General features: G+C 55.0%; 9 protein-coding genes across 9 annotated transcripts; 5 read left to right on the top strand and 4 right to left on the bottom strand.

The window, feature by feature from the left end:
* Window positions 1-24: 24 nt before the first annotated feature.
* MYCGRDRAFT_65302 (uncharacterized protein) lies at window positions 25-1,492 on the bottom strand (the record flags this gene model as incomplete). The annotated part of the gene is made up of 2 exons (XM_003855972.1): window positions 25-228; window positions 295-1,492. 2 exons carry the CDS (start codon window positions 1,423-1,425, stop codon window positions 25-27), a joined length of 1,335 nt encoding a protein of 444 aa, XP_003856020.1.
* A 554-nt stretch (window positions 1,493-2,046) lies between these two features.
* Window positions 2,047-3,243, top strand: MYCGRDRAFT_88929 (uncharacterized protein; the record flags this gene model as incomplete). Its single annotated transcript, XM_003857589.1, has 1 exon — window positions 2,047-3,243. One exon carries the CDS (start codon window positions 2,047-2,049, stop codon window positions 3,241-3,243), a length of 1,197 nt encoding a protein of 398 aa, XP_003857637.1.
* A 1,085-nt stretch (window positions 3,244-4,328) lies between these two features.
* On the top strand, window positions 4,329-4,664 carry MYCGRDRAFT_88928 (uncharacterized protein; the record flags this gene model as incomplete). Its single annotated transcript, XM_003857590.1, has 1 exon — window positions 4,329-4,664. One exon carries the CDS (start codon window positions 4,329-4,331, stop codon window positions 4,662-4,664), a length of 336 nt encoding a protein of 111 aa, XP_003857638.1.
* Window positions 4,665-5,187: 523 nt separating this feature from the next.
* On the top strand, window positions 5,188-6,387 carry MYCGRDRAFT_102131 (uncharacterized protein; the record flags this gene model as incomplete). Its single annotated transcript, XM_003857591.1, has 2 exons — window positions 5,188-5,644; window positions 5,699-6,387. The coding sequence occupies 2 exons, from the start codon at window positions 5,203-5,205 to the stop codon at window positions 6,199-6,201; spliced, it is 945 nt and encodes a 314-aa protein (XP_003857639.1).
* Window positions 6,388-7,072: 685 nt separating this feature from the next.
* On the top strand, window positions 7,073-8,396 carry MYCGRDRAFT_88926 (uncharacterized protein; the record flags this gene model as incomplete). The annotated part of the gene is made up of 5 exons (XM_003857592.1): window positions 7,073-7,084; window positions 7,144-7,387; window positions 7,441-7,838; window positions 7,898-8,238; window positions 8,297-8,396. 5 exons carry the CDS (start codon window positions 7,073-7,075, stop codon window positions 8,394-8,396), a joined length of 1,095 nt encoding a protein of 364 aa, XP_003857640.1.
* Window positions 8,397-8,855: 459 nt separating this feature from the next.
* On the bottom strand, window positions 8,856-9,711 carry MYCGRDRAFT_98257 (uncharacterized protein; the record flags this gene model as incomplete). Its single annotated transcript, XM_003855971.1, has 2 exons — window positions 8,856-9,365; window positions 9,468-9,711. 2 exons carry the CDS (start codon window positions 9,663-9,665, stop codon window positions 8,919-8,921), a joined length of 645 nt encoding a protein of 214 aa, XP_003856019.1.
* A 343-nt stretch (window positions 9,712-10,054) lies between these two features.
* MYCGRDRAFT_88924 (uncharacterized protein) lies at window positions 10,055-12,769 on the bottom strand (the record flags this gene model as incomplete). Its single annotated transcript, XM_003855970.1, has 3 exons — window positions 10,055-11,573; window positions 11,628-12,590; window positions 12,651-12,769. The coding sequence occupies 3 exons, from the start codon at window positions 12,767-12,769 to the stop codon at window positions 10,055-10,057; spliced, it is 2,601 nt and encodes an 866-aa protein (XP_003856018.1).
* Window positions 12,770-13,142: 373 nt separating this feature from the next.
* MYCGRDRAFT_102127 (uncharacterized protein) lies at window positions 13,143-14,793 on the top strand (the record flags this gene model as incomplete). Its single annotated transcript, XM_003857593.1, has 4 exons — window positions 13,143-13,394; window positions 13,448-13,479; window positions 13,542-13,820; window positions 13,880-14,793. The coding sequence occupies 4 exons, from the start codon at window positions 13,187-13,189 to the stop codon at window positions 14,570-14,572; spliced, it is 1,212 nt and encodes a 403-aa protein (XP_003857641.1).
* Window positions 14,794-15,311: 518 nt separating this feature from the next.
* On the bottom strand, window positions 15,312-17,110 carry MYCGRDRAFT_102125 (uncharacterized protein; the record flags this gene model as incomplete). The annotated part of the gene is made up of 4 exons (XM_003855969.1): window positions 15,312-16,139; window positions 16,329-16,656; window positions 16,714-16,727; window positions 16,813-17,110. The coding sequence occupies 4 exons, from the start codon at window positions 16,966-16,968 to the stop codon at window positions 15,807-15,809; spliced, it is 831 nt and encodes a 276-aa protein (XP_003856017.1).
* Window positions 17,111-18,565: the final 1,455 nt, after the last annotated feature.

The following is an 18,565-nucleotide window of genomic DNA, read 5'->3' as shown; positions in this document are numbered from 1 at the left end:
CGTTACACCACCCTATTTCCGGACCTACAAATCCTCCGCGTCCACCATTTGAATCACCATACCACTCGCCGCTCCACCACCGTTGCAAATCGCTGCGCAGCCATACTCGCCCTTCTTCAGTTGATGCAGTAATGTGACCAGAATTCTCGCTCCAGAGCTGCCGAGCGCGTGGCCGAGAGAAATCGCTCCGCCGCGGGGGTTGACGTTGTCGATTCCGAGGTTGAGGATCTACGTTTTTCCGTCAGTACGTCGTGCTCGCAGAAATGTGCTCAGCAACAGAGGATGATGTCTCACCTTTGCATTCGCCTTCACCACCGCCGCAAACGCCTCGTTGAATTCCCACACCTTGACTTGATCCGCTGTGATTCCTGCACGTTCCAACGCAATCGGCACGACCTTGGCCGGCGCCACGGGGAAATCAATGGGGTCCACTGCCGCGTCCGCGTATGACACGATTCGCGCGAGAACACGCTTGCCGCCACCGTACTTCTTCGCCAATTCCTTGTTCGTAATCACCAACGCGGACGCACCGTCGTTCATTGAAGAAGCATTCGCAGCTGTGACTGTTCCATTTCCAGAACGATCGAATGCAGGTTTGAGGGTGGCGACCTTTTCAGGTTTGAGGCGGTTGTAGCCTTCGTCTTCGGAGATGGTCGTGTCGCCCTTCTTCCCCTTGACCACGACCGGCACGATCTCCTCGTCGAACAGCTTGTTCTTCCACGCTTCTTGTGCCCGCTTGAACGACAACACGGCGTACTCATCCTGCTCCTCCCGAGAAATGTCGTACTTCTTCGCCGTAGACTCCGCGCAGTTGCCCATGTGGATATTGTTGTACACATCCCACAGTCCATCTTTCATCAGTCCGTCTTCCATGGACAAATTGCCGAAAGCAGGCAATTGCGGTCCTCGAGGGGTATAATACGGTACCCGGCTCATGTTCTCCATTCCTCCCGCCACCAACGCCTCTTCCTGTCCCAACTCGACTTGTTGTGCCGCAATCGCCACAGCTTTCATCCCCGACGCACACACTTTATTGATCGTCGTCGCTTCCACGCTGGACGGCAGACCGGCGAATATGGCGGCTTGTCGAGCTGGTGCTTGTCCCGCGGCGGCGGAGATGACATTTCCCATGTATACGTGGGAGATCTTTTCTTGGGGGATCGAGGAGCGTTTGATGGCTTCTTTGATGGCCGTGGCGCCGAGTTGAGGGGCGGAGACGCTGCTGAAGGAGCCGTTGAAGAGGGCGGTGGGCGTTCGCACGGCGGAGAGGATGTAGGCTTCTTGGATCTCTTTTGGTCGTGGGGAGGTGCTGCTGAAGTGTCGTTGCACGGCCTGGAGCCGTTGTGCCGGGGAGGAGGAGGTCATGATGGATTTGGAGGTGGTGGTGGTGGTGAGGGCGGAGCGGCGGAGAGCGAGGGAGGCCATTGTCTGGAGAGGATGAGGAGTGCAGGAATTGGAAGCAATAGCAGAGAAATAGAAGAGCTGCTAAAGTTCCAGTCTACGTCGAAGGCTGTATTGCTTGAACGGACGTACGGCTTAAGAACACGCGGGTTAACGTGGACCTCGGCTGAGCTGACATGTGAAAGATGCATCGGATCCGAGTGATACGGATCCGACTCTGCCCTGGTATAGACTTCACCTTTTCGTGAAGGAATCCCCATCATAAAGTATGCGTTGACACTGTCAGAATACAGCAGCGCAGACGCAAGGCGGTGTGACTGGGCCTCAGGTCTGAGGAGCATCGGGACGTTGGGAGGATGCGTGATATGAATATGGTCAGTATGACATTGACGTCTGTGCAGCGCGGATGTCGATGTTCTTTCATTCACTTGTTAAGGTATCTTGTCTTTTGCCTCCACTCCATTCTCCTTCTTTGGAGTCCTCCGAAATTGATCCGCTGTGCCGTGAAGTTCAAGCAAGGGCGGCTGTCATTGCTGCCTAAACACAACACCATCCAGCACGCAAATTCACATCCAAACGGCTCAAAACGAAGACATCTCAGAAGCCCATCCAGCGGCAGACGCAATGACCCCTCCCTGCTCCATCATGAGCTTACCCTCAGAGCTTCTCGAGGAAGTTGTCCTAAGCCTCAACCTCCAGGATGTATGCAACCTGCGGCTGGCTGCCTCTGGGATTGCCAGCCAAATCGCCCAAGGATCATTCAGAGCCCAGTTCAAGAGCAAGAGTGTGAGGGTCTCGTGCGAGGATTTCCGGTGCTTTGCGATGGTCACCCAGCCGAATTGGCTGGGCTGCGCTCTGGAGCACCTTACCATCATTGGCAGTCCGCAGGAGAATATCGATGCCGGCGAGCCTGATGATGCCGAGATCTCAGAACTTCTCCTGAAAGCTCTGAAGCAGCTGCGAGCTAATTCGAAGACCGGCGCTCTCCGCTCGATCAACCTTGCGGTCGAAGATACGACGGTCATGAGGGAGCATTTCAGTTACACCTGCGATTGGCGTCTAATCTGGAAATGCGCGGACAAGACTGCACGTTTGCTGGCAAGGGCTATGCTGGGCTCGGCTATCCCAGTCCAGAGTCTCGACCTATACAGCTCCACACCGCGCTGCGCCCTGAATTCCTCTCAGCTGCAGACGCTGCTCGACACCTTCGACATGCCAGAGCTTCGATCGCTCTCATTCGCTGTCTCCAACAACGAAGATGGCACGGTCGATGATGAGGGCGTCGGACTCTCAAAATGCCTCAAGCGTTTTCTCATCCGCCACTCGCGAGGGATGGAAGAATTGAATATGCGGTGGCTCAACCTGCATCTAACAGACGTGCCCTACGCAAAGATCGAACGGCAGCGATTTTTCGATGGTTTCGCCGGATTGTCTCTCCCATCGCTCAACACACTTTCCCTGAAAGGCATGGAAATCACCTCGGAAGCTTTGGTGTCTTTCTTGTCAACAAATCCGCAGGTCCGTCGGATCAACCTCGAATGGCTGCATATATTAGCCGGCAAGTTTGATGCGGTCTGTATCCAGATGACCAAATGCCTTGAGCTTGACTCTATCTACTTGAGTGATCTGTGGGAGCGCCGTCTACTCGAATTTCCCGGTGCAGATGGTCCAGCCCATTTTCCTGGCTATGGATTCCCGACTTGGACTTTGCGCACAGGACTGGGAACACGAGAGAAGATTCAGTACAGGGACGTGACTGGGAATATGAAAGGATCGTTCGCAGCCAACAACTGGCGTCGCGAGCGGGGTCAGCTCTATGGTCCGCCTGGGTCAGGGGCCTGAAGGCCAGCGGCCGAAATGGGCGGGAACAGTATGCCATATTGACTGTCTGTGACGAATCGCAAGTGGTGGCTTTTTTGTTGGGGGAGAAACCCGGGCGAGGCAGATGGAACGATCGGAGGCTCGACCTCGACATCTGTACATGTGGAATCCCAACCGGAGGACTTGGAAACGGCAGAGCGCTCGCCTCTGGAGTCACAGAGTCGAAGGTCAAACTATGAGTTCCTCCAATCTTTAAGCAGCAGTACAGGTGCATGTTCACCAGGCGCCGAACTGGAAGCCAACGAGGGTTTCTGCGACTCCAGCAAATGTGCGCTCTCGTCACGTCAAACCTTTGGGTGTGCAGTGGTAGCCACGCCCATGGCTCCATGTCTAATAAGTTTTTGCTCGCAGACACGGTCGAATATTCGACTAGTGGTTCGTGAACCTTATACCTTGCCGCGAATGTGGAGGTACCCCAGATACGAGAGAGAGCGTGACTAGGACTGCTCGCGGCGACCGTGGTCCCGAAGTTATGGCAAGGCCATTATTCTGAACGCGCTCTGACGTGCGGGTTTTTCTTGTTTCAAAGCACGACGACCGCCAGCAACAAGCACACCGGATCCAAATCCCGCAGAGCAACCTGTAAGCTCAGTCCTTTCCGCCGAATTGCACGGTGTACGCGAAGCTTGAACGCAACGGAAGACGCTGACCTTCGTTGAAGCGTCATGGAGAACTCACCCTTCAATCGATTCCCGGCCGAGGTGCGCAACCGTATCTACTTCATGGCGCTCGCCAACGGCGCAGCTATCCCGGCGAGGAATGTCGCCGAACACACTGGTTTCCTGCAGACGTGCCGTCAGATCCGTGGCGAAGCCTAGCTCCTCTTCTGGGCGGTGAACGAATTCCACGTTCATATCGGCTACCCTGTCGCGGGGGTAATAGACCAAGTCGAGTCGTTCGAAGCCATATTGCGGACCCCGATGGCGGTGCAGGTCCTCTCAAGCATGGCCAAGCTTAGCATCTGCATCAAACAAAGTAATCACAGCAGATCGCTTCGCCTTCAGAGCGCGTACGGCCGGTCAATTCCCGTATACCATTGGGTAACCATGGAGTGCAAAGAGTGTGGAAACAGGCACGATAGCTCCGTGATTTTCTGGGGTGGTGACGAAGTCAAGCGTCGAGTGGTCGGTAATACGTGGGCCGTCGAAAGGGGCGCATCGAGGCCAAACGAGTTCTATCGGTCGCCTGTGATCGAGGACATCCTCAGGCGGTGTAGAGGACTCGGCTTTCAGGTGTACGTCAAAGAGTCATATGAGGCTGGAGATTGGATGCATGAGATGGACCGCAACGCGAGTGGCACGCCATGCGATGATGCTCCTCTTACTCGGCAATACGCCGTGTTTCTGCCGAAAGATGCTCCAAAGGACCGCGAAGGCGCATGATCGGGAGGCGCGAGCAAAGGCCCAAGAGGCACGATTGCGGGACCCAACTTAGGCTGCGAGCAGATGGGCTAGGGATACATCCGGAGGTTCCAGAGGAGCAAGCAACGATGTGAGAACGAGCCGAAGGGGAAGAGTCGAATCAGAGTCGCTGGCGAGTGGGTTCCCGTTGTTGCGCTTCTTTGTGAGGTCTTTCAGGGGTACCGGGACAGCTGTGCATAGTTGTGATATAACCGATATTCGCCGCTAAATCATGTATTCAAGGTCGCCATACTCAGTTCACGTCAGCACTCCAGTCCGTGTGTCACAGTGCAATTTGCAATCAGTGACGAACGTTTTCTCGTAGTAAAGTGTTTGAGAGATGAAAGGAGAGCGAAGTCGAACCGGAGAGAAATGGTGCAGGGTAACTTCAGCAACGTCGTGATTGGCTGGAGGAATCGCTGACGTCTTGCACTGTGAGCTCGCAGGCATTGGAGACATTCATTCCCGACATCTTCAACGAAGCCTCTCTCCTCCCCACAACACCCAGGAAACGCCCATCATGACACCGGCACGCTTCCTCCTCCGATCCAGCCAGTTCGCCGTGCGCAGCGTGCGACCCTTCGGCACCACATCTCGCTTGGCCGCAGTGCCAACCAACGACAGGCACAATGACACTGCAGAGACATACCGCAAGTTCATGAAGGAGAAGCCATTGAACCCGCATTTGACCAACTCCACATCGACAATCGCCAACGAAATGCCCAACATCGGCGAGGATGCGGCTCCGCCAGAGCTCATCACAAGCGTGGACTCCAAGTTCGTGCCCAAGGACTCCAAGCCTGAAAACACCGAGAGGATGACCGGCGGTACACAATCTGGATCGCCAAAGTCTGGACCCAACGCAGATCTCGATGTAGGTGAAATCGAGGGCGGCACGTTCAAGGTTGAGCCTATTCGTCGAACTGGCGAAGACGTCAACACTACTCGTGCACGTCTACTGTGTAAGCTCGATTCATGCGGAAATGTCTCTTGCTGACGCTGATGATATCGTACAGATCAAAGCCGGAAAAGAGGCACACTAGAGTCCGATTTGCTCCTATCCACATTCGCCGACGAGAACCTTGGTGCCATGACAAAGGCGCAGCTGGAGCAATACGACTCTTTCCTTGACGAGAATGACTGGGACATCTACTATTGGGTTACACAGGAGCCAGTTCCTACTTCGATGGCATACGCTGAGGGATCGGGGCCGGATATGGCATCGCCGGAAGCGCAGGGCAAGGATGTTGCGGAGCAGAAGCCGGACACACAAGGCAAGAGAGTGCGCGCGCCTGGAACCGGTGAATGGGCTCAGACTGTTGGTACTTTCAAGCCTGCATACAGACCCGTCCCTCAGCGATGGAAGAACAGCGAGATTCTGTCGCTGTTGAGGAAGCATGTGATTGACCGCAGCGCCGGCAGTGTGCACATCGCTGGAAAGGACACATCGAATATGGATGGCGAGAGGAAGGGCGGCGGACTTGGCTTTATGCCTGATTTGAAGAACTTCGACAGGTGATCTTGCCGAGACCACGGAACGAGCTCGACTGTATACAAGTGTAGAACAATTCTTGCCCATCAGTTCTTTCCATCATTTGGGTGCGCTGGAAATAGAACTATCGAAGGGAGCAACGTGGCGGCTGCGAAGAGCAATAGCAACTTCCGGCTCATGCAACTGCCACGCAGCTCACTTCTCGCTCTTCCGTCCTGTTTACTTCCTTTCAGCCCAGTTTCCAAACCCTCCTTCAACTTCACACGACTTCATTACGTCTCGCATTTACCCAGCATTGTCTTCTCTTTAACGCGTGTCTCGCTCGATTTTCTGACTAGCGGGACTACTCATTACACAGCAGCACTCGTCAAAGCAGGACTTACGTTTCACATCCTACCGCAGTAGACCTACAGCCACCGAGTCTCAATGGCTTCCCTCGACATCCCCTCCGACAAGCCCAAACCCATCTCCCGCTCACCATCCGCGTCCAGCCTTCGGAAGCCCGCTGTTGAGCACGACAACGAACTCACGCCTGTCGCTCGGGGTGCATCTCGACGCAACTCGGACTCCCACTTGTCTTCTGCATCAGCGAATTCCGTTCGAGCTGCCTCACCTGCCATTCCCACGGCCCCTGAGTCAAGCCCAGTAGCTCCTCTCACGCAGGCCGCCACCATGCCAGCATCATCGGGATCGACTGCTCCAGCGCCTGCCGTCATTCTGCCAACTGCCGCGGCTTCGGTCGCTTCAACGACAGTACCGCAGAAGTCTGCAAACGGGCTCGCCGCCGAACCGCAACAGAAGCTTGACGCCGGTGTCACTGGTCTTTCCCCATCAATCGCCGCAGCCGCAGAAAAGGCCGCCTTGCAAGCTCCCGTTGACAGGCTTCTTCGCCAGCCCGATGCTCGCAAGGGTGTGATCAGCCTCTACGCTGGCAAGAGCCACAAGCAGTTCGACTTTCACACCGCATAGCTTGCGAAGAAGAGTCGCTACTTCAAGCGCATGATTGCAGAGACCGAAGGACATGATGGTTCGCTGGGTACCCCTGAGCAGGAGACATACGAAGACATTGATGAGATATCGATGGCCTTGTTCAAGCACTGGCTCGAGCACGATCACCAGTTGGCTGGTCCTCACGACTTTCATTCGCTGCAGCACTATCTCAGCCTGTACGTGCTTGCCAGGAAGTTTGAGATTGAGCAGTTGGAGAATCAAGGTATGTTCTCCTCACTCATGTTTTCGGCTCGACCAACTGATCGTCTTTCACAGTGATGGATTTGACTCGCGCCTACTACCGCGCCGAGAAGATGACTGCTCCCGCGTTCCGTCTGGAGTACATCTACGCATACACCACCCAGGCCAACGCAATGCGAAGCTTCCTCATCCAGACAGCCGCATACCGCGCGATGTGCGAGCAACAAACCGAGTCCGACTACTTGATCTCAGACTCGATCCGCGAAGTGCTCTTGCAGAACAATGAGATGGCTGTCGACTTCGCGGAGGCTGTTGTTGGTCTGGCCAAGAACGATCTCGCCGATCCTCGCCGTGGCTCGTCCTGTGCATGGCATTCCCACGAGCACACGCCTGCCTGCATTCCTGCTCCAGCTGAAGCGTGGCAGAGCGATGGTGCTGCCGATGACGTCTCAGTCGGCGGAGATGCAGCGACGGTGAGCTTGACTGCTGTATTGATAGCAATCATATGCTCACTGACCTGGATGATTTGCAGGATGCACCCGACGCTCCAGACGCAGTGAAGCCGGCCGACGTGCCTGTTCCGGACGCCCCGAAACCCATCGAAGCTCCAGTACCAGCTGTCATCGTGCCTCCGGTCGCGAAGAAGGATGAGTTTATCGTGCCAGTCAAGCAGAAAACCATTCCCGTGGCGGCAGTAGTCAAGCAGACAACCGTTCCTGTGGCAGCAGTAGCCAAGCAAACAACCATTCCCGTGGCATCCAAGGCTGCGGATGCGAAGACCGTGACTTCGGCCACCACGACCAAGACGAAGTGGTTCAAACGTCCTACCTTTGGACTGAAAGGCGAAGCCATCATCGCCGCCTTGAAATTCAAGTGAGCCATTTTGTCCCTCGCTGATAGTTCTCGTTCTCTGACTGACCTGCTTCTCCAGGTTTCACAAGGGTATCGACAAGGCAAAGGTCGCCAAGGACAAGGTGAAGGGCAAGGTGGCTGGCGCTCCACCTCCGCCAGCAGCGCTGCCACCGAATTGAGACAAGTGCGCCGAGTGCAAGCGGTCTTTCAACTGCCCGTGCCAGCGGCCACGTTATCGCTCCAGCGCGTGGGCCGTCGCCTACGTGCATTCGCGTGGGGCGGCTTTACATCAAACTGGGGGATGTACCTACGATGACTGGCTTGATCCTGTGGAGCATACTTCTTCTGCCAGTGAGATAGAAACCTAATATGATGGCTTGACCTCCGGTTCCATTGATCCATACTCTTCCTCTCGCTTCGCGTCACTTCCGTGAATACCTCTCGCTGTCCAATCAGTATAACAATGCTCGTGATCACCGACAGTTCGCATTCCCACTCACGTGAGCCGACTTGGGATCAAGTTCATGGGCTGTTGACGAAACTAATACAAACCGCAGCAATGCTTATGTATCATCCATGTCTCTGTCATACCTTACTTTTCATGGTCTTCTTGGTCTCGAAGCCCAAGCCATTGTCCTCATGCTCTTTCGTACAGCCGTCAACTCCACCCACTGCGAATGCCAATCCTCCTCCCAAAGCGCCTAGATCAAATGCTTGCTCCTGAAGTATGCCCTCAGATAGACAATCTGCCACACGCCCAACGCGACCAACATGCCCATAGTGCTCAACGCAAACCACTTGACCCGCTCATTCGTGCTCTCATTCGTATCTCTCAGCTTCATCTCTCGACTGCGCAAGTACTCCATCGCATCCACCACTTCTTTCGCCTGCTCGGAAATCTTCCGCAGCTCCGCTTCCACGGGTTTCAGCTTCTCGCCCGCCGCGTCCGCCGACCAGTCCTTCGCGTCGGCGCCAATGTCCACGTCTAGCTCCACGCTGCGGTGCGGTTCGATCACGGGGTGTTGCGATGTGAGGATGTTCTCGAAGCAGACGTCGAAGGGTGCGTCGGCGTGCGAGGTGAAGGCGTGGCGCGACTCGCCGGCGACGTCACGGGGACGGGCGTAGTCGTTGCCGACGGTGTCTCGGATCTGGATGAGTGAGAGAAGTCAGTGGGAGTTTCCAAGAACGCGAATGTGGGTTGTTTCGCGATGCCACGCGAGAGGCATTGACGATTTCACAGCAAGACGTACGTGTACGTGCAAAGTCTGTCCGTCGCCTCTTTGACCACTCGTCTTGATCGTGACGACGACCAGCTGTTCTTTCGCGGCGAAATTGCGTATGCATCGTTCCTTCATGATTGACTCTCCCGTGTGATCTGCTTTGATGTCGAATTTCAGGGCGGAGACGAGTGGGAGCGCGAACGCGGCGAGGAGCTTGAGGGCCAACATGGCGGCGGTGGTCGTGTTCAAGCAGTTGCGGGTGGAATGAAGCGAAGTTGTATGCTAACGAATGCGTGAAGTGGCCTGAAGTGCTGGCCCCCTGTAACTTTCTTGATCCGCCTCGCTCTTGCCAACTGGTTGGACCCTGAACATTTCGTGTTCTCCTATCACGTGCGTCAGGTGGACCAGGACGGGCACCATGGCAATTTTCTACAGGTTCGTGGAAGCAGCGTTTGATCACTGAGTCTGATGCAGATTTGATCTTTTGCTCCTCCGAAAAGTAAGAGCCGTCGCTGTATGCTTTCTCAACCCACCGCAATGCGCATCTCCAAGCCACTTTGTCCTAGGGCGGCCTACTGCTCATATATGCAAGGCTTCACAGTAGACATCGACGTGCGTCATGCAACCTCACCCGACTCTGGCGATGTCGCCGAGTCGTCTGCAGCTACACAATCCTGATCGGAAGTGCCACTCTCGGTGGCCGTGCCATCTTCCTCTGCTGTACCATCATCCGCCGCATCCACCTCGCCAGCCAATGCCTCCTCCGCAGCGATGCCAGCTTCCCAATGCTCATCCTCCTCACTTTTCATCAAGCCTAATCGGCGCATACGCTTCGCCAATCCATCATCACCGTTGCTGTCCTCGCTCACCTTATTGCGGAACTGAATCTGCTTCTCCAATCGCGACATCTTGATCTTCCGACTATGCGGCGTATGCCAATCCTCCGGCCCCGTTCCACTCCAAGCTCCATTCCGCCTACAAAACGCCATGAACGAAGCCCAATTTTCGTCCTGGCACAGGATACCGGGGTGTCCGATGACGATCAGACCTTCCTTGGCACGTGTGAGGGCGACATTGAATCGTCTCGCCTCGTGAATGACTCCGAGTCCTTTGGCAAGATCTTGGTCGATGAAGCGATCCCTAGTCCGAGTAGTGCACAAGATGACAAGCTTCGACTCTAGGCCTTGGAACGCTTCCAGCGGACCGATGTTGATCGCCGAGAGCTTCAAGTCTGGCCGTCTCGCTCGCAAACGGAGAGCGCGGACCTGTGCTGCGAATGGCGACATGATGCATATCTCGCGTTGTTTCACGAGGCCCTCTGATAAGAAAGATTTCGCGAAATCTATCGCAAGAGTGACTTCGCCCAAATTGTACCAGCCGCCACCGTCTCGCTCGATCTCGTCCGGCGTTCGGTTCTCCGCAAACATCACAGGCATTTGACGTCCTTCAAAGCCGGTCCAAGAGAGTAGGGAGTCAACATGAGATGCCGTCGGTTCTAACGTATCGTTGTAGAAGAGTGAAGATGGTGTCGCAATGATGGCCGGATGTGAGCGATAGTTGCGAATGAGATCGGTAAATGGAGGTCTGATGATGGGTAGCATGGCCTTCGACAGTCGTTGCACGATGCCACCTGACTGCGATGAACGTGCCAGAGGATGGTCTTTGTACAGTGGCCGGTTCAGTAACCTCTCGAAGAGCGAGCGTTGTAACTGTCCTTTGGACGCAGTCCGAGGTCCCAGCTGGTGTTGATCACCCACCATGATGACAGCGGGCAAGTTTGTTTCACTCGGACACAGATCTGCAGGAGGCGCCACGACCAAGATGGGTATGAGCACTTCCGGTTCAATCGCCTGAGCTGCTTCGTCGATGATAAGAGCAGTGAAGTGCAATCGCGGCTCTATTTGTGTATCCTCCGGATGAAGAACATTGTAGATGCTGCGTTCGAGGGAGTAGAGATTTTGATTACTGAGGCGGGCTTGGTGAAGCATTTCAGCATCGCGGCACGTGGTGACCACGATTCTCTTCCTCATCAAGGTCGGAAAGGGCGGCAAAGAGAAGATGGTGTCGTCGACATGACAGAACGGCAGGACTGAATTCGGAACCTCTGGGAAGCTTCTTGCAGGTGAGTTCAATCTTCTATAACAGTGGTCAGTAATGATCACTGGCTCAATTCCTCTGGCCACAGCTTACAGAACTTCTTTCGGGCTGTAATGCTGACTGAGGCGCTGGACGAGAGTGTCTGCCGCAGAATCGGACGGTGCACACAGCAGCAGTCGCGACGACTCGTTCTCACTGACCAATTGCGATGCTATCTCAACAACAGTCTTGGTTTTGCCCGTGCCTGGAGGCCCGCTGATGAGATAAGGGACCCGTCCATATTGGCCTTTGAGGATTGTCTCGGTGGCTCTGACTTGTTCGTAATTGAGAAGCGTGTCAAACAGACTGAGCTGGTCCCGGGCCTTGTTCAAACTCCGCTGAAGAACTCCATCTTTCGTGTCAGGGAACAGCATGGAGCGCATCCATTCGTTATCATTCTTTAACGACTGCTGATTCGCTTCTGTCATGGCGCGCTGGGTCCGTGCCACGGCTCTATGCCAAGCATGAATGCGATGTGACTGTACGACGAAGCGGGCGTTGAAGAGAAGACTTATGGGTACCAGATAGTCGATCCGCAAAGTGACCATCTCCCGTACACGGTCAATGCCCCACACGACAGCGTTGTGCTGCTGCTGAAATTGATTGTTGGGAGGAACAGGATAGCCTGCGGTTACGAGAGCTCCAGCATGTCTCATGTGTTCGAATCCGAGTTGTCGTACCTGCACTATGTCTCCGATCTCGATGCGCAGACTAGCTTCTCGCAATCCAGGAATGTTGAGCCAGTACATTGATTGTCGTGGGTCGCCATGGGCTGCCGCCAGGGGTACTTGATACATGTTGTATTCTTCACACTCTTTCTGTAGAGCATGCACCTCGGTCGTAATGGCGGCAGAGAAGTAGTCCATGTATGTCGAGATTTCGAGCTTGCCGTCGAACGGTTTAGGGAATGGGAGCTCTGCGGACAGTGCATCCGGATAAGCAGGCGCTGAGAGGAATATGTTTCCGGAGAAAGACTGAACGTATCGTGTGTAGTCTATCCATGGTGATGGTGTGCATCTGTTGATTGGGCCGAGATCAGTATCGCCACATACGTTCCTTCCGTGATCTCCAACCTACGGTACAATCTGAGCAGGAGCTTCATTGATCTGCTTGAGGACAATCGGCACGTACGGCGCCGCATACACGTCGAGCGACGCCTCTTTCGCCTTGGTGTTGACTCGGTTCTTTCCACTCATAGTAGGAAATCGACGACGGCTTCAGCAGGGTGGCTCCAGGCGCCGTCGTGAGACATTTGCGGCGTGCACTTTGTCGGTCAAATGGCCTTTCAATGCCGCCGGATCGCTTGTGAATATGAATTCAACTCGACCGCGGCATTCACCAGCTTGCACACTTTTCCTCTTAACTAAGTACATGCCCTGTACTGTAGATTCCCTGTCATGTCATATTGTCAGTGCAGTAGTGCGGCTCTCTCCAGCTGTTCTAGATTTCCGCGTGGCTGGTGCTTATTCTTCAGCCACAGATACATTGGAAGGGTCGTGCGAGACCGGAGGGAAAAACGGGAGCTTCCCATTCGAATTTCGGACAGTCACATAGAACTATTCGCTTCTCCCCAAGATCTTCCCCATCTCCACTCCACATCACATACATCAACAATGGCCTCCAAAAACGCTACCCGTGCGCTGCGCGCCTCATTGAGACAGCTCAAGGCACCTCAGGTGCAGCAGCGCTCGTTCGTTGCCGCCGTCAACGCCAGCAGACCCAGCCTCGTGCCCGCTCAAAAGGCCGTCACCTCTGCCTTTGTGCAGCAGGTCCGCGGCGCGAAGACCGTCGACTTCGCCGGCGACAAGGAGAAGGTCTTCGGTGGGTATCTCGCGATTCTATCCTTAATCGCCAATGGCTAACACAATATACAGAGCGTGATGACTGGCCACGTGAGAAGCTCCTTGTGAGTATTTTGACTCGATGAAACAGCATTGGCCGAGGTTCGCATATGCTAACGTCTACCAGGAGTACTTCAAGAACGACACCCTCGCCCTGATCGGATACGGCTCGCAAGGTCACGGCCAAGGCCTTAACCTCCGTGACAACGGTCTCAATGTCATCGTCGGTGTGCGGAAGGGCGGCGCCAGCTGGAAAGAGGCGGAGGGTGATGGCTGGGTCGAGGGCAAGAACCTCTTCGATATCGACACCGCTATCGGCAAGGGCACAATCATCATGAACCTCCTCAGTGATGCCGCACAGAGCGAGACATGGCCACACATCAAGCCAATGCTCACCAAGGGCAAGGTATGTGCAATTTGCCAGAATACGCAAGATGCCTGGCAAGCAATGCTGACGCTCCGCAGACTCTCTACTTCTCCCACGGTTTCTCCCCAGTCTTCAAGGACCAGACCAAGGTTGAGGTCCCAACCGACATCGATGTCATCCTCGTCGCACCCAAGGGTTCCGGCCGCACCGTGCGCACTCTTTTCAAGGAGGGCCGTGGTATCAACAGCTCTATCGCCATCTTCCAGGACGTGACTGGCAAGGCTGAGGAGAAGGCTATCGCCCTCGGCGTGGCCGTTGGCTCCGGATACATGTACAAGACCACCTTCGAGAAGGAGGTGTACAGCGATCTTTACGGCGAGCGCGGCTGCTTGATGGGCGGCATCCACGGCATGTTTCTCGCCCAGTACGAGGTTCTCCGTGAGCGTGGTCACTCTCCCTCGGAGGCCTTCAACGAGACCGTTGAGGAGGCCACCCAGTCGCTGTACCCTCTGATCGGCAAGAACGGCATGGACTACATGTACGAGGCCTGCTCGACCACCGCCCGCCGCGGCGCCATTGACTGGAGCAAGCGCTTCAAGGAGACCCTCAAGCCCGTGTTCGAGGAACTCTACGACTCCGTCAAGACCGGCAAGGAGACCCAGCGCACCATGGAGTACGCCGGTCGCAAGGACTACCGCGAGGCGTTCGAGAAGGAGATGGAGGAGATTCGCAACTTGGAGATCTGGAGGGCTGGCAAGGCCGTCCGCAGCCTCCGTCCCGAGAACTTGTAAGGGAAAGCATGGTTTGCTGCTTCTACTTTACACGTCAAAGCACGATCAGCGGTCGACCGCAAGACTTGCCCTGATCGAAGGACAAATACAAGTCACGCGAATGCATTTCATGAGGGACTTTGCAAAATTGTACAGGCTGGGAGTTGGCGTGGAATCTTGGTCTGTAGTGGAGTGCTGCTAGATACGCTATGTACTCTTACATTGAGAACAATATGCCTTAATCGCACGTGAGACTTTTCTTATGGAATATACAGCGGGACATGGACCAAATAAGCAGGACGGTCAGGCGTGCCGGTCACTTTGCGAGACAGTGAGAAGGCATGTGGGAACGGGTGTAGAGAACTCGGCAGGCCAGGAAAGTATGCGTACTAGTCGGCGTACAGGTCACCGTACAGGTCAGCGTACAAGCTGGCGCGCAGGTTGGCGTACTAGAATAGTCGGCGTACAGACAAGTTGGTAAGATATGGATTGTAGTCGTACAGAGTGTTTCGCAAGATATACTGAATGATCGTGCACACAAGTCATTGGACATGCAGAACAGCCGTACAGATTAATTACTAGGCACATCGAATAGTCGTAGTGGTAAGTTAGTGCACATGATACATAGTGTTAATGCGACCATCGCTGTCCTGCGAGTGACGGTCCTAGCAACTGTTTTACGACGAAGTGAATGGCATGGCATATCTGATCATTCATTTGCGCTGGGCGATTAACTCAGCCGCCGCATTTGACAACTCGAATAGAACTGCTGTCGTCTCATAAGATGGTCCCAATGCGCCCGCTGTGTGATTCCTTGAAAGAAACAAAATGCGATGCACGCATGCAAAAAGCGTACCCGAACAAATGACACATCCGCAGCTTCGAACGCTCTGTGAAACGCTACACTTACTGGCTATCGCCAGCAACTTCATGGCCATGCATTGGCCCGATGTTCATGCCCTTCTTGCCACTCTCCTCCCATCTCGGCTGCCTTTGGAGCAGCTCGTGGTCAGCTTCGTGTTACCTCGTCGCGCGCGCAAATGGATGACCTGTATCGAACTTTCCGTCCGTGTGGTCGAGGGAACGCGGTGCCGTCCGCTTTCATGGTGGTTTGAGCGCGCAAAGGTAATTTAAGAATCTTTCTGTCTTTTTGCGGGTTTTCCGCACTTCACATTTCAATTCGCCGAGGAAGGAGGCTACCGGCGTGATGGTAGTAACTGAGGTTGCGATTAGCCCTGTTCGCGCAAATTGCAACTCAAGGCGTGTGGTACGGCTTCTGTTGCGCCATGTCCATCGACGTGGAATTGAGCGATGCCGAACTCTCCTCCGAACTGTACGAGATTGGTGGTGGCATCCCGTTGTGGTGCTGTTGTTGGTGCTGCTGGAGGATCTGTGGGTGGTGTTGTTGCTGAGAAGGGTGGTTGGGATAGAGAGTGGGCTCGAGAGTGTCGTAGTGGTGCGAGCGTTGCGATGGCATGCCGCCTGTGAGCTCGGGCACAGAAGAGCTGCGGCTATCCTCGGAGCTCATAGAGTGGCTTTGCGTTAGGTGGGTGGGGGTCATATTCCGGCCGGGAACGTCGAGGATGGCCTTTACAAAGGGAAGTCAGCAGATGCGTGGGCATGAACAGGATGAAGAGGTGTTCCGAAGCATGTTCTATCTCCACGATCCGGCTCGAACTGAACTGCACGACTCGCACCTCAGTGCCTTGGAGTGTGCAGCTTGAGCAGAAACATGGAGCTACGCCTCACACCTCCAAATCATGGTTGATTCGCTTACCTGAATTGGAGGGAGACGCTCAACGCCGGCGGAGCTCCCCGGTGGAAGTATCTGTCCCATACCGCCAGGCGCCATGCCCATGGCAGAGTCCTTGAGGTGGCGGAGGAGAATGAAAATATCATCGTAATTGCTTTGGCGCATGCGCTGGAAAATCTCCATCGCTTCTTGCTCGGGCCGAGTCTGCACGTAGGATAAAAGTTCGCGGACCTGGTCTCGCTCGGCTTCCAGGACTTGGTTTCGGCGCCGAAGCGCAGACCATCGACTTTCACCTTCTTCGGCTTCATATTGGCATTCCGTCCGGAGGTTCTGGCAGCGCGAGCATGCTGGTCTAGGGGCGGGTTAGTTCTTGACGTGTCTGTGATGGATCATTGCGATTCTGTCGTACCTAACGCCATCGCACTGGTGAGAGAAGAGAATCAGCATGTAAGAAAGGACAGCAAATGCGCACGACGAAGCGGCGGGTTGTGAATCGGATAGTACTCACCCTGGACTTCCTTCGTCGACATGCGGAACACGCGCTCTCAATCAGTGTGCGCTTGGCGCGACTGCCGGCCTGTCTGGTCGGTGGTGGGGAGGCGCCATTAGTCGAGGCCTCGTCGGAGAGACGTGCCGCGAGCAGCGGTCGTCCGGCAGCGGACATTCAGTTGGTAGGAGTGAGTGGGCAAGGTCGCATGGATAATGGAATGTACGTCTCGGCGGGAGAGAGCGGCGTGGTGGTCATGCAGTCAAAGAGAACGGCGTGGTGGTCATGTAGCGAGGGACAGCGGCGCCGTGGTCACGTCGTCGGCGAAGTGAACAGGACAGGGCAGGCAGGCGACGTTCAATTCTCATCGGTCGATGCGATGTTTGGACGGCTTTGCACTAGCCACACCTCACTTGGCAGTCGGTTAGCCGCACGGCGAGGGTCCGCCTTTCTTTCGCATTCACCGCAAGGGGAAAAGCGTCGAGACAATGTCCTGATGAGGCCGATCCGTTGAATGGTTTCCAAAGAGTACTACCAGGTATTCACGAGCAAAGTGATAATACCACCTCATTACCATGTCCATTCTCCACGGTTATCTCACAGCCCTTCGCTCTTCTTCTCGTAATAAAGCTACCGCTGTACCATGCCAATTACTCCGTCGGCTTCGGTTTTTAGGCGTGGCGGTGCGGCTGATGACGCTCGTGGGCATCGGTGTCATGCCTCGCGATCGATGGACCGAAAAGTCGCTGGGGATCGAAGGTCTCGCGCTCCGCATCGCTCTCTCTCTCTTCCTTGTCGTAGATCGCTGGTAGCATCGGCCTTTTACCTTTCTCGCCTGTCCGCTAGAGATTTTTATGAAAAAGCCGACGGGTATGTGATTACCACAACACGCCCGCGCGTGTGCTTCGCGAAAAAGAAAGCCTGATCGTCGACGAGAAATGTACACCACAACCCGCTGTGCTGATCATGCCTGCCATACGCGCGGCAAAGGCCTGAGATTCTAGGAGGTAGCGTTCTTCGCTTCGTGCAAGGATCCAGCAGTCGGTGCATCACAGTGAAGCATAAGGCGAAGCTTCGTTCGTGTTTCACAGTCGATGCCGATGGCCACCCGGTAAGTACGGCGCGCAAAGTACTGTCTGCATGTATGTCGGCTGGGAGGACCTGCAGTATGACGCCTCATTGCTGGCGGATCTGCGAACCTACCTAGTGGGAGGTACGAAGTACTGTGGAAAGATCAATCAGTTCTTGTCATGACAGGACATTGCGTAAGGAACCTAATGGTCTCGTGATCGTTGCACATGACTATTGGTCTCTCGATGCCACGATATGGCCAAAACCACGCGTCTGCTACGTAAGAAAATGTGTCAAACTGAACTCTCAACGTCCTCTGCAGGCTCCACAAAGCAGCGGAGTTCACTCCGACGCTCTTGCGGCATCCCTGTTCAGCATCGGCAGGTGTCGGGTCGAAAGAAGATCTCTCCGTCCTCCAAACATCAATCGAGGCTCGGGCAGACGATCGCAAGGCCTCTTTCGCGAATCCGTCTCGGTTCGCTCGCCGGAGATTTGATCGTCATCGCAATAGGAATATCCGATCCGAACACGCAGGCCTGTCTGATCAATTCAATGGTGTCGATTCTTCGGGAACTCGTGGTCGCTAGCAAAATTGAAGCCCAAGAACTGCCGCTGGAACGCTGGTGTTGCGCGCCTAAGGGACCGCTGAAACCAGATTCCAGAACCATCCTGTCGGGGGAGATGGATCTCGGAGTCGTTGCCG

Source organism: Zymoseptoria tritici, chromosome 1 (assembly GCF_000219625.1).
Source record: "Zymoseptoria tritici IPO323 chromosome 1, whole genome shotgun sequence".
In the NCBI taxonomy this organism is placed as follows: domain Eukaryota; kingdom Fungi; phylum Ascomycota; class Dothideomycetes; order Mycosphaerellales; family Mycosphaerellaceae; genus Zymoseptoria; species Zymoseptoria tritici.
Note: the sequence above shows the minus strand (reverse complement) of the source record. Positions and strands in the feature narration are given on the sequence as shown.